At 56.3% G+C, this 14,072-nt stretch overlaps 1 protein-coding gene across 1 annotated transcript; it reads right to left on the bottom strand.

Moving 5' to 3' along the window:
• Positions 1 to 3,568, bottom strand: GINS2 (GINS complex subunit 2). Its single transcript, XM_088529125.1, has 5 exons — positions 3,410 to 3,568; positions 2,850 to 2,964; positions 1,702 to 1,801; positions 552 to 678; positions 1 to 156 (listed from the first exon to the last, which is right to left on the bottom strand). Exons 1-5 carry the CDS (start codon positions 3,497 to 3,499, stop codon positions 31 to 33), a joined length of 558 nt encoding a protein of 185 aa, XP_088385251.1. The 5' UTR covers positions 3,500 to 3,568; the 3' UTR covers positions 1 to 30.
• Positions 3,569 to 14,072: the final 10,504 nt, after the last annotated feature.

Raw genomic sequence — 14,072 nt, 5'->3', positions numbered from 1 at the left:
AGGTTTTTAAGGCCACGGTTGGGAAAGGCCTCAGAAATCCTGCGAGGGGGCACCCTCGCTGGGCTGCAGGTTGCTGCGGAGCTTGTACATGTGATCTAAGGCTTGAGTAAGGAAAGTCCCAATTGTGTTGATTTCCATCAGGGTTAAGTTATCCAGCTTTAGAAAAAAAAAGAGAGAAAATGGCAGAATCTGGGGAAACGACACTGCGGCCCCTGCTGTAGAGGAGAACAAGGATCTTCGAAAGCAGCTTTGCAGCAGACACGCACTTTTCCTTCAGTGACACCCCAAGGGACGGGCCCAGCTGCCACCCCTGGCCGGGAGCAGCATATGACCGACGGGAGCACTATTTTCACAGCGCGTGGGGAGCAGCAGAGAGAGCTTTCAGCATATGGCTTTAGTTCCCAACTGACAAGCCCGTAGCCCAGGAAAAACATGCCCCAACTGGCACTTTCCCGAGCAGCTCTAATCAGTCACAAGCCCACACAATCACACGGCATCTGGAAGGCTCCCAGGACGGAGCCAGGGAGCCTTTCCAAGCGTCCGCTCCGTACCTTGGCGTGGGCCTCCTGCTGCTTGACGAAGCTGTCCGCAGACAGCCGCAGTTTGGCTATCCGGGTGTCCCAGGTCTCCTTCACCAGCGTCCGGATCTCATCGGCTTTGGGGATGTTGTCGGAGGCACTAGAGGAGGAGGGAGCAGATGAGAACAGGCTGCGAGGGACTCGTACATTATGTCACTGGCATAAGCAGCGCTGGCAGGTTTTCAGCCCTCTAAGGCATAAGCAGAGCAGTTTGCTATATTAAAAAAGAAAAAAAAAATCAACCAACAGCAACTCAACATTAAAATCCAGCCTGGTACTGCTGCTGCTGGGATTTTTGGGACAGTTATTTACCCAGGAACTCTCAGCTCTGAAGCAGCATCTGGTTCTCACCACAATCCTTCTGCTCTTTAATTGCCCAGCTGGTACGAGGTACAAGGAGGGCCAATAACCTGGCCAAAGTCACACTCAGCCAGGGGACGCAAAGAGTCAGAGCCAGTGACCAGAGCCAGAGCTCAGGTCCCTGCCCTCACAGCGCTCCGGAGAGTCCGAAAGGTCGTGTCACAGCCTCCCATCATGGACTGGGGTATTCCAGGGTTATTCCAGCGTGCGGAAAGGACCCGCACGCCACGAGCAGCATCTCCAGAGGAAAAGCCAGCACTTTGGTGACGGCCGCGCTGTCACCAAGGGCTTAAAGCGAGAAGACGCCGGGCTTCAAAACCACCAGCCAGCACATTTCACACGTGAAATGCCGCAGCAGGCACGCGCCGAGACTCTCAACATTCCTGCTCTCCCGCTCCGCAGGCTGCGGGAGGAAGAGCTTTCCTCCTGAAGGAGAGCCAAGGAAGCCGGGAGGGTTTAGGCTGCCGAACAGATTGCAGCCCCGGCGTGTGCTGCAGAGACCCAAGGCCCCGACGCCGAGCTGCTGCTCAGCAGAGCAGCACAGCCCCAATTATGAGGGCACGGAACAAGCAATCCCGAGTTACTAAAATGCAAAGTTACCCTGAGAAAACTGCTGCAAGGAGCTCTTGGCAGGCTGTGAAATAAACCCCCATTAACTCTCCCTTTCCCACAGGCCTCGGGGTTGCTGCCAATGAAAGCTTGAAGAATTGTCTGTGCAAGCACCAACTCAGGCGGAAACTGTTACAATACGGTTCCTACTTACTAGTTTAATAGCAGCTTTGTGAGTTCCATATAATAGGGACTGGGCATTGGAGTGAAGGTGTCCTCTTTACGTTCCTGGTCGCGGATTTCTTCCAGTTTTCCTGGAACGTAACCACGAACAGTCAGCTTTGCCAGATCTCCAATGCTCCAGGCAGGAGTTTTCCCCAGCAAAAAAACACACATTATTCCTGCAGGACCAGCTATTTCTGTATGTCCTGTTTCAGGAGGAGCAACTACAGATCAAAGTTTACACTAGCTGGGATCAATATATGGACAGAAAAGGGTTTCTGCGAGGAAGAAAAACAACCCTAACAGCTAATGTCTGCTCTGGTGTCAGCATCAGCGCTGCCACAGCAGCTCCCAGCTCCCCAGGGAGAAAAGATGCCCATCAACACTCACGGCTGCTGACAGGCATCGCAGAACAGGTCTCTGCACACCAGGCTGCGAGGCTGAATCCACAGCAGCTCCATCAACACGCCGATCCCCACCGGGGGGAGGGCCTCGCTTCACCCACAAACACTTCTCCTGATTTCGGCACTTTTATTTGAATTGCCTAGGAGGGTTGGGTCTTCCTACACCTTCCTTAGTATTTGCTTCGCTTTCTGTTTCCCCCAAGATTACAAAAAGGAGGGGACCACGATTCTCACTTCTCACAGAGTGAGAAGACCTTTGATTTCTCGTGCCTTCAGGGAAGGGGACATCGTGGGGTGAATGAGCACGCGATTAAAACACGTATTTGCTCTCCTAGGTCACCCTCTTCACAGGATGTCACCCACGGTCCCCAAAGCTCTTTACAAACATGCCTGGCAGCAACACAAGCGCTGCTCCCTGTACCACTGCTCAGAAAGGGCACGGAAGCATCACGCTGGTGACAAGTGGCAGAGGCAGGAATGAAACCTAATCCTTGTTCCCCCTCCTAACCAGGGAAGAGGAAGTTAAACATCTAGCTTGGCTCAGGAGATTACATTTCTGGTAAGTACAAAACTTTCCAGCGGCGGAACATTAGCTCCTCCTCTCCGAGTCACTTTGTATTGGTGGATTTATGCTTCCCACTAAAGGACAAAGACTCAGAGTGGATATTTTGTGTCTCGCTTGGACCCACTCAAGGCCAGGGCTGTGACAGGCCCGAGCTGAAGCTGCGGCGCTCACCGACATCCATCCATTCCGGGGGGATCAGCCGACACTTCTGTCTCTGCTTCAAGTTAATGGCCAACCACACTGGTACTTCCACTGGCAAACCTGGATTGAAAGGGCCCAGATCTCCCTGGAAGAAAAATTTCAGATGAGGATGAGCCAAATAGCAATAGCTGCAACATTGCACCATGTACATCCACTAAACTGGCCTCAGCCATTCCTAAAGAGCACAAATTTCCAGGGGATTTTGAAAAACCCAAGTCTCACAGCATCCAAATGCCCCATCTCGCTCCCCATAACTCTTGCTGGCAGATTCCGGCTCCCTTCCCTTGGGGAGCAATAACATTCCCACCGCATTTCCTGTTTCAAAGCGTTTTGCAGCGGTTAGGGCCAGAAATCACATTTTAGTGGCCGCACACGGCTCCGGGAGGGGCGGGCTCCAGCTGCCCCCCCACCCCCGCCATCTTGCCCCTCCTCACTCCCCCCTCCCCCGCCATCTTGCCCCACCTCAGCCCTCCCCCGCCATCTTGCCCCACGTCGCCGCGGCCCCGCGCCCCGCCGCGGCCCCGGCGCACCCCGATGAGGTGGATGCGGTCCAGGCTGAAGTTGGGCACGATGGTCACCAGCTCCTTCTCGGCCAGGAACTCCGCCTCGGCCGGCTCCATGGGCCCCGGCCGCGGTGCCCGGGCGGACCCCGCCGGCGCCGCACCCACGCCCGCCGCGCGGCCCGGCCTCCCTCCCCATTGGCTGGGCGGCGGCCAAGCCCCGCCCACAGCGCCCAGTTTCCCGCCGCTCGCAGACCCAATTTTCGCGGGCGGTTTGGAGCGTTCTGATTGGTTCTCCGGGAGAGCCACTGGGTCGCTCATTGGTGGGCGCTCCCATTCCTTATTGGTTCTTCTCCTCGCATTCTGCTCTGTAATTGGCCAGCGCTGCGGCGGGGCGGAGGGACAGCCTGGGCGGGGCGGTCTGTTAGCCAATCAGCTCCCAGCACTTGTTGCCAGGGCACCGAAGGACCCGTGCCCGGGCCGGCGTCTGCGCATGCGCTCCGCGCGCCGCCCCGCTGCGCCCCCTGTCGGTGGGGAGGGGGCGCCACCCGGGGGAGCGGCGGGACGTGGGGGCATCGCGGGATCCTGTGGGACAACCCGGGATAACCTGGGACATCCCGGGATACCCGAGGATAACCTGGGACATTCTGGGATACCCTGGGACACATCCATCCATCCTTCCATCCATCCATCAGTCCGTTTGTCCAGAGCAGCCGCCCAGGCTCTTGTGCCAGCCACCATCCCTCCCTCCATGCATCCATCCCTCCTTCCCCATCCACGCTCCGTCCTCCCGTCCATCCAGGCACCACCAGCCTGTCCTTCTCCTGTCTAATCCAGCCTGACTCCTGCTCAGACACATGCTCCAACCTCATCCCACCATCCTGGCACTGGCCCCATCCATCCATCCCTCCACCCATCCATCCCTCCATCCCTCCATCCATCCATCCCTCCATCCATCCCTCCATCCCTCCATCTATCCATCCATCCCTCCACCCATCCATCCATCCCTCCATCCATCCATCCCTCCATCCATCCCCTTACACTCCCCTTCCCTTGGCTCCTGCGGAGAAAGGAGGAGATGCCGGAGGCCAGGACGGATGGGGAGCACCGGGGCGTGATTTCGGGATGCAGGGTCGCCATGGAAACGCAAACCCCACACCGCATCAGTGGTGACGGGTCCCTGGATACCCAGCCCCATCGCCCGGCCCTGCTGGACTCGGACACCCCGGGGGGCAGCGGGGAGGCCGGACCCCCCCACGGAATCCAGAGCCTCCCATCCCCGGGGAGCAACACCCGCCGTCCCGCCGGGACGCGTCACGGCTGTGCCAGGCGCTCTGGAAGCGGCTCTGACATGGTGTGAATACACTTTTGTGTCTTTTGCCATCTGCTGCTGTCATTAAAAAATTAAATTTCCATCTGTTTTCACACTCTTCCTTCCCTCCCCCCCGCCCTTTCCCTGTGGCTCCTGGCGAAGCCGCTGCGCCGGGAGCGTCGCCCCCGCCTCTCCGGGGCTCGCGGGGTGCCGGGATCGGCCGGGAGCGGGGGGATGTGGTGGGATGCAGGCGCCCGGCGGGGATGCGGCGGGATGTGGAGCACCCAGCGAGGAGGCAGGGGGACACGGGCACCGGAGAGGATGCAGCGGGGCACAGAGCACCGTCTAGGATGCAGGGGGATATGGAGCCACCGGGAAGGATGCAGCGGGATGCTGCGTTCCTGTGCATTTCTATGGGCCCTGTTTCCCACCCTGCTGCTCCGAGCAGGACAGCGGAAGCCAAAGGGAGCCAGAGGTTTCCACCCTCTGTTCCCCTCCAGAGCGCCCCACTTTGTAAACCCATTTTTAATTTTTTCCTTACAAAAGAAGAGGGCAAAAACCAGCCATGGATGCCCCGAGGTGCTTGGAAAGGGCCCGTTTCCGAGGTGTCCGTGCGTCCCGCGCGGCGGCTCAGCTCCCGCCGTGCGCCGGGGCCGCCTCGGCGCCCGCCGGCCGCGGCTCCCGCGCCAGCGCCGGGCCCGTGGGCGAGGGCGGCGTGACGACGATGGCCGGGACGCGCAGGCGCTGCGGGGCCCCCGCCGGCCGCCCGCCGCCGTCGCCGCCGCTCACGCACGTCTTCACGCCTGCGGGAGGGAAAGGGGATTCGTGCCGGGATGTGCCGTGGGGATGCGGGTGCTCCCGGGGCGGGAAAATGCGCCGGGAACCACCCCGAAAAGGCAAAATTTGGGGCTTGTCCTAGGCCTAGATGAGCCGCTTTCCGTGCTCCCGGTTTGGTTGCTCTCCTCAGCTTGTGGGAAAACTGAGGCTGGGCTTTCCTGCTCCGACAGGGACCAGCTCTGGCTGCGGGATCTCGGCCCCCGGGTGCTACCGTGGGTCGGGATCCTGGACCCCGAGGCTGGGAAGAACCACGTGAAAGGGCCTCGGAGCTGCAGCTGGAGCCGCATCCGGGCACGGAGCGAGCCGGGAGCGCGTCTCACGAGTGCCCTCTCCCGTAAGCCGGGACGCGGCCTTGCCGGGAAGGGCCTCTGCGGGGAAACGCCGCCTTTCCGCGGCCGCCGGAGCCTCCCGGGAAGGCCGCACCGGGAAGCAGGAGCCGGGGGTGAAGGGGACGACAGGGGACACGTGCGGGGGGACCCTGCCGCGATGACACCAGCAACGTGGCCACAACAGGCTCGGCTCAACCCCGGGCGCTCCCGGGGGCTCTCGCCCGGGTCTCCCCGGAGCAGAGGGCTCTAATCTGCTTTTTAATCAAGGGAAAAGCCCTGCTCTGCGGCCGGAGCGCGACACGGGGAGGCTTTAACTCTTCTGAAGCAGGAAAGCGCCCGGAGGGGACGGACACTGATATTTTTAATCTCTTTTTAATTAAGGATAAAGCCCTGCCTTATGTAAGAGAGCTGGTGGTGGGGGGGGGGGTGGGAGGGGGAGGATAATTTTGTTTTATTCAAGAATTGCAGCTTCTCTAAGGAAAAACAGAGGGGAAACCATCATGGTCCCCATCCTTGTCCCAACTCCATGAAGGAAATAGAAGTCTGGGGAAAAGCAGCGGGACAGCAGCCTCCCCCCATTCCCAGCGCACGGGCGCCTCCTTCCCCGCTCCCAACCCCGCTTGGGGGAATATTCCCAATCCCGGAGCACATTCCCGATGGAGAGGACGCTCCGGCGGCCGGGGCGTCCTCGCCCGCACTCACCTTTCAGGCAGGAGCCCTTGAGCCCCATGTTCTCATCGTCGCCCGCCGGCCCCGCCGCCGGCCCTGCAAGAGAGCGCGGAGCCGCTAATGCTTCCAGCGAGGGGAGCGCGCGGCCGCTGGATGGCTCGCTAAAAGCATGCACCTATATGCCCGCATATATATAAAGAGATATATATATGTACGTATGGGTGCGTGCTCCTCGCTGCCGGGCACAACAGGAAGCTCCGCGCTCGGGGCCCGACCGCCGCTGATGTCACGGCGCTCGGTGACTCAACCTGGGCCGCGGAGGCTGCGGAAGCGCCCGCCGCGGGGGTCCCTGCGGATGCTCCCGCGCCCGTCCCCGTCCAGGGAGTTTTCCAGCTGCCGGAGGCTCTGCGCGGCCCAGCGGGAAAGCTGGGGGGTGAAGCCGGGATGGATGGCGGGGTGGAAGGCGCTGGGATGCGGTAGGGAGCGCTTAGCCGACCCCGGGAGCCGGAGCTCGCTGCCCCACGCTGCTGCACCGGGATGCGGGATGGGACAGGGAGCCCTGCCAGGCCCATTCCCAGCCCGGCTCCCGCTGGGCCGTGAGGCTGTGGCCACCGCGGGGATGTTCCCAAGGTTGGTTTCCAACCTGGTTAATCAGGTTAGTCCCAGCTCCTCCCATCCATCCATCTCCCTCCGCTCCCCCTGTCCAAGCCCATCAAAGCCCTCAGGGGATGGGGAAATTCCTTCTCCGGAGGAGCAGGCGCCCTCACACACAGCACGAGGCTGTTGTAGTCTCTCCTCCTCCCCGATTGCAGCACGAAGGCTGCTCCGATTCCCTATAAACCGTCTCCAAAGCAGCCAGTTCTTTGCAGGGTGACAGCGCGTGGGGACCCAGCGCTTGCATCGCTCTGTGGCCTCCTCACTCCCTCTCATGGAGATAGGAATTGCAGGACACCTTGGAACTTCACCTGGAGATGCAACCGGGCTGGTTCCAGGATTTCCAGAGGCCTCTGCCGGGATCAGAGCCCAACACACGGCACAAGCCCGGCTCCCGCACGCTCGCGGATGTGACACACGTGGAAACCTGCAGAAGGGAAATGAGCAGTTTTGCTTCTCTAATTCCCCAGAAAACAGAGTTATTGCAAGGTTTTAGACTCAAAAGCCAGAGCAGGACACAAAGAAACACGGCAGCCCACGGGTCCCCGCGCGTGGGTACATCCCAAACCCACCACAGGGACCAGGCCAGGAACATCTGCAACGAGCAGCTCCAGTTTCTCCCTGGGAAAAGAGGCACGTGAAGCAGTTTGGGCATTTGTTGAGCTGTTCAGCAGATTCCAAAACCCGAGAAAGGATGGGCTATAGCAGAGCGTGGAAAGATGGGTCCTTTTGGCTCCCACCTCAGCTATCACCTTCAGCAACAGCCGCTCCCGCTCCACGAGCTGTTTTGACACCGATCTCCAAAACGACCTGTTTGCTTCTGTTGGGAAAGAGCAAAAAGGCCCAAACTCAAGAGCGCTAGAATTAGCCTGGGCAGGAGCAGCAATTGCTTTTATTGCTAAAACAGGAGCAAGGGCTGCGTGAGTGGCCGAAAGCTGTGGCCGGGAGGCAGATATTAGTGTGCTAAAATAACCGTGGGTTGCTGTGCAGGCTGCATGCGTCTCCATCTGCTCCGCTGACACCCCACGGGTTCAAGCACGGCTTTTCACAGCCTTCTTCCCCCAGACCGAAAACCAAAGACCTCCTTGGACAAGGTGGGGGGTCTAAGAGGGTCTCTGGAGGCGCCTGGGTCCAGCCAGGGACCCCCGGGCAGCTCTGGGATGTCCCAGTGCAGAGGGAGCCTCACTCCCTGCAGGATGCCCCAGGGAATTCACGGGAAGGTGTGAGGAGGTTGGGACCCCGGCAGTCACCCCGTGGCCACATATCTGTGGTTTGGAGCAGGCCAGCACCGTCCCCGAGCCCTCGCGCTCCAGCAGCATTCCAGTCGGGATTCGCTCGTGCTTTTTTTCCAGCTTCTGCCTTCACCTTGTCACGCTGCCAAGCGCCGCTTGGACGCGGCGCGACGGCTCCCGCCCAAGCTGACATCCCCGTGCGCTGGCGGGAGGGCCAGGGACAAACCACAGGCTGCTCCTGGGGACACGTCCCAGCCTACGTGACACTTGTCTCTCCTGCAGCGCCATTCCCGAGGAGACGGCCCCGCGCTGTGCGGGGGTGGCGCGTGTCCCCGCCGGGCACAGCCGGGGCCGTTTGGCTGCTCTTCTCCCAGGCTCGGAGCTCCAACCTCCCCGGTCAGCCCTGCCGGAGAAGAGGACGGAGATGTGGGAAGCGCTGCCGAGATGAGGACGGGGAGCCGGGGGGGACCCTCCTGCTGCTGCTGGAAGGGCGACGGCAGGATGAGCTCAGGGCTTTGCAGGCGCCAAAGAACCTCAGGGAAGAGACGAGTCCCAAAACTCCAGCCGGAAAAAAAGCATCAGCTGGAGAGCACAGCTTATTAGACACCAGAGAAGCCCCCGGGGAGCTGCAGCTCCACGGCGAGGCGGGATTTGCTGGTTCCTCGCAGGGAGGAACTGCTGGTTTGGTGGCAGATGGGTCTATTTTAGAAGGGAGGAAGTGGAAGCACCTTCCTGGGTCGCGGAGTCCCTAATGCAGCCCCTGCCCTGACCCCAGCGAAGGGGAAAAGAAAATCTCACGGAGCTCCATGTGGATGGAGAGCGGGCAGCCGGGGGGGAAGCCAGGGGAAGGGGGAAGCTCGTCCTGAGGAGCGATGGAGGATGCGGACTAGGGAGCCTGGAGCCGCTCCAACATTCCCCAGCACAGGCTCCAGGCGGGAGCGGCAGATGGAACAACCGGCAGCAACGGCACAGGCGGAAACACCCCCAAAGAAACCCCGGGGCCGCTCAGAAACCCTCCCAAGGCCGTGGGGATCCGGCCCACGCGAGGAGCAGGCAGCGAACACGTACCTGGAGCAGGAGCAGCCAGCGGGGCTCTCCCGCCAGAGCCCCATCCAGAGCGATCCGCTTCCCTGCCGGGCACGGATTCAGCGCCTGGCTCGGAATTGGCTTAGAGACCTGGCCGCGTCTGCCACATTTCTCAGCTCATTGAGCTTCAGGTTAATCTGAGCCCAGATTTCCCTTTTATCCCCTCGTACAAGCGCTATACGTTTTTCAATTAGGTGCCCTCCTAAGCTGCGGTGGGGCCGCACACACGGCACAAAGGAGCCCCCCGTGCTTGACCCGTTGGGTTTCCCTGAGCTGTTTTGGGGGTAGCACGGGGAGAACGACTTTATGAAGGGTTTGCAAACTGGGCTGGGGATGCAAAACCTCTGCTGCACCCCGAAATCCGCCAAGGAGCTGCACCTGGCACCCCCCAGCCCCCTTACCCAGGGGCTGGGGCCTCTGAAAAGCATCTAGGAAGAAAGGAAGGTGGGTGCATATGGACAAGAGGGGCTTGGGGTGCAGTGGATTAATAAAAGCAGCTGAGGGGTTGCAGGAGACCCCGGTGTGCCCTGGTGCTGCTGTGTGGGGTGGGAAAGGTGCCATGGAGGTGCGTCCTGCTCCAAAACCTACCGGAGGATCCGGGTTCCGACAAGCCTGTTTCAAAGGCGGCGCCTGGAGCTGCCCGAGGGCTCTGTGTTAGCGGCGACGCGGCCTCCTCCATGAGGGCTGCGGAGACGGGCAGGGCGCCAAGAACACGGCTGGAAGCTGCAAAACAAGGGCCATCTTGTGGCAGTCCCTGCACAGGCGCCCGAAGGCGGCCGATTCCGCCGCGCATCCCGAGCCGTCATTGGAAATCCCAGTCCCCAGCGGGAGAGCTGCCTCAATCCGCCCCCGTTATCCACCCGCAGCCTTCCCGGAGCCCCAGGTAGGGATCGCAGCGGAAACACGCAGGTGGGGTGTCCTCAAGGATGAGATGGCTCCGTTAAAACACGCACAAAAAAGTGACAGGAGAAATCAATGGAGTCCTCAGCGGATGCATTAACACAATGGAATCACTGCCTGCTCCAGGAGGGTTTCCCGAAAGGAAAACGAGGTGCGGGAATGGGATGCAGAGCCGCACGCGGGGCCGGGAGCGCGGGCAGTGCCTCCCGCTCCGGCTCCTCCACGTCCAGCTCCGCTCCAGGAGCTAAATTAGAAACCTGGATGAGTAGCACAGCTCACACACACTAATCTTCGCCCTTGAGGACATTTTCCAAGCGGCAGCCAAGCGCGAGCCCATCCCTGCTAAGAGCCCCGGCCATTAACATTTGCCTGCTCTTCCCGTATCCCGATGCTCCATCTCGAGACACTTTACAAATCGCAGCGGAGCAGCACAGCAGCGATTAGGCCTCCAGCCAGGGAGCAAAGAGACTCCCTTTTCCTTCGTGCATCTGTCACTGTCGCCTCCCTCCGTGTGCGTCTTTGCTGCTTAGATAAGGAATTCTTGGGGACAGGGGATCATCTCCGACCGCGGAGACTTCCAAAGACTTCCCGCTCCGGCGGGGTTTTGGGGCCAGGGAGCCGCACGTGCTCTGCCTTGGGGCAACTCGCGGCTCGGATCAATCCGATCCTTTATTCCAAAGGAAACTGGCCTTTAAAGCAACCCTTTGGCACACACGCTTGAGCCTGTTCAGGGTGACTATTAGAGATGAGCGCTCACCCACATGCAGCAAAGAAAACACAGACCCCCACACCCAAAACCCCAATTTTTTAGTTACAGAGTCTGTTTATTACCATTTTTTTGAAACATTATGGTTGACAGCGGGGAAAAAAGGAACCTGACGCCTTGCTGGAGGAGTTTTGCATTTCCAAGTGCTTTAGGTCCTGTGGATGAGATGAAGGAAAAGAGCTGCTGGGCAGGCAGACGCCAACAGCTCAGATTTTGGTGAGTGGGGGGAAAAAAAACCCTAACTCTGCATGTTGCTAATTGCTAAAAAAGTTAATGAGACCAACATGTTCCTAGTGCCATCTTCCCAGCTATCATGAGGGTTCCACTACTGGAAATGCAGCCTCCTTTCCCAAGTGTTTTTTTTTTTTTTTTTTTACCTCCAAAAAAGATGTTTTAGAAGGAATTACCTCGAGTTTCTATAACTAATCCAGTTGATTCCCAAGCCAGGAAAGCAGTTGCTGCCACAGGTAAATCAGGAAAAGAGAACACGGCCTCCTTGGAGCCTAGCAGCTTCCTCATTCTTTAACATGGGCCACTCTGGGTTGCCTTGGCTTTACGAAATTGCTGTCTTTTGTTCAGCCTTCAATGCAAATAAGAGAGGTGAGATAAGATCTGAGCGCTGCAGCACTTGTCCTGGCAAAACACTGGACCGACCTAGCTGAAAAGCAAAAGCAAGCAGAAAAAAGATTAAAAAAAAAAAGGAAAGATAAAACTATCTGAAGCTGCTCCCCTTCCGGCAACTTGTCTCAGTGGTTGGTCCCCAGAGCATTCATCATCTCCCTCGGATTACAGCCTGGTGATACACATTGTGCTTTGCCTTAATTTTATTTTGCAGCTTCAAAACAACAACAAAAAACCAGCCCGTTCTCTCCAAATTATTTGTCATTTTGGTAAGTCTTAAGAGGAAAAGAAAGGGTGGCATACACAAGGGCAGATTAACATATATATTAACATACATATGAACAAAGCTTGGTCGTATGACATGTACTTACAGAGAATGAGCAATACATTTCCTGTGGCTCACAAGACATACCAGCTTGTATTTCAGAGCTGGTTAATAACCTCACATAACGAATGCAACGTGTCTTGCTAAGATAACATCTGCCTCTGGAAACCGTAGATGAGAGTTCACGAGATGTTTGCACAAAGCAAGGCAGCAGCCTCCTTCCTGCAATATGCGTGATTTGTGGCGTTTACTCTGAACACACACGGCCAGAACGTTGCTGTTCCTGGGAAATCTGAGAGGTGTGTAGGAAAACAGGCTCTGAAATACGCTCATCTCCCTGGTCGTGAGCTACCCGCTAGTTTGCATTCAGCAAGTGAAAACACTTCCCTTTCCTGCAAGTGCATCTGACTCATGCTTAAGGAAGACTATTTGTATCGTCTTCCTTTAGATCAGAAGTGCCAATCCCTTTTCTAATCCCCATCATACCTTATTAGTGTAGAGAAGGGGTCAAACAGAGCCATTAAATTCCAACTTTTATTCTTCTCTTCTGTGGGCAGGGAACCAAGCCTCGGACATGATGGTTCTGTTGAATCTGAACTGCAGTTTGCCAAGCGGGACCGAATTGAACATCTCATTCTATTTGTTGCTTATTATTTCAGCCTTATTGTGTCTCTCACTAAGACTGAGAGTAAAATTTGTGCTTATTTAAACAGAAGCAGAGGTAGACCAAGAAGTTTTGACAATCCCATCTCTCATTTTTTTTTTAAATAAGGATACTAAGGAAAAAAAAAGCAGGAACTTGGAGGCAGCTGGATGAGTGAAGATATGGATCTTCACTGGAAAAAATTATGGAGGAGGAACAGGAAAATGAGAGAAATAGTTAAAAGACTGAGGCTACATTAACTTAACAAATGTGCATTAGAAGCAAGACAACAAGTGTCATTAAGGGCTGATCATTCCTAGTCCCAGGCTGATGGCTGGCACGTGCATCAGGCACTAGGTAACCACAGTGGGCAGGTTGTCCATCCATGAGGCCATTTTTTTCTCTTCTCCACCAAAAATTCCACATGATCTAACAGACACTCCCCACACCAAATGTATTTTGAAGTGGCGGGGACCATGCTGCAACAACAGTGGATCAGCCAAAGTGTTTTTCTTTCATTGAAACTGTTTCTGGCAAAAAGTGTTGAATGTTATAAAATTAATTCTTCTGAGTTCATTAAGTTCACCAGGTCAAGCAGTTACAATCATGTAGTGAAAAGAAAGAAGTGAAAAGAAAGAGCAGGTAACATGCACGACGTTTGGTGCACCTGATAAAAAATAAAACACATAAAAATAATGTAAAAGGAAATGATACTACAATGATTTCTATTTGACTAGCAAACTTATTCTTAGAAACCAACATTGATTAGAAAGAGAGAGAAGCTTTAACTAGAGTATTTCTGGACTCCTTGATCCAACATATTCAGATTATTTGCTTTCAACTCGGATCCTTCATAGAGAAACTCTTTTGGGAGTTTCACTCAAAATCATTACTGCGTTTCCAGTCCTTTTTTTACCTTGGTTTTAACTTTTTCAGGCAATAACTGCAGTTATACGTCCGGGGAGAGCAGGAATCACTGTAGGATTTGGGAATATTGCTTTAACACATTATCTGTAGTTGCATCATCCTAAACTGCTGCAAAATAGGTGCCATGGAGGCATGATACATCATCTTCAGCAGTTCACCTTTTGCTGCCCTGATACAATGTCCAAGGACCAGTTAACCTAAGATTTTATGTATTTGACCTTAAAATGTCTTATTTGAGGACAAGACTGATTTTTGGAAAGATATCATCACAGATCTTTAAAAATTATTTAAATATTACAAAAGCTTAGTTAAAACTTGTTAATATGAACAATGGGAACAAGCAGTAGCTTCGTTTTTGAATGTTATAGCAAAATTTGCTGCAGCTGGGACTG

Source organism: Tinamus guttatus, unplaced genomic scaffold, assembly GCF_059628265.1.
Source record: "Tinamus guttatus ecotype Peru unplaced genomic scaffold, ASM5962826v1 Tinamus_guttatus_pri_ptg000323l, whole genome shotgun sequence".
NCBI classification, from domain to species: Eukaryota; Metazoa; Chordata; class Aves; order Tinamiformes; family Tinamidae; genus Tinamus; species Tinamus guttatus.
This window is presented reverse-complemented; position numbering and strand designations above follow the sequence as displayed.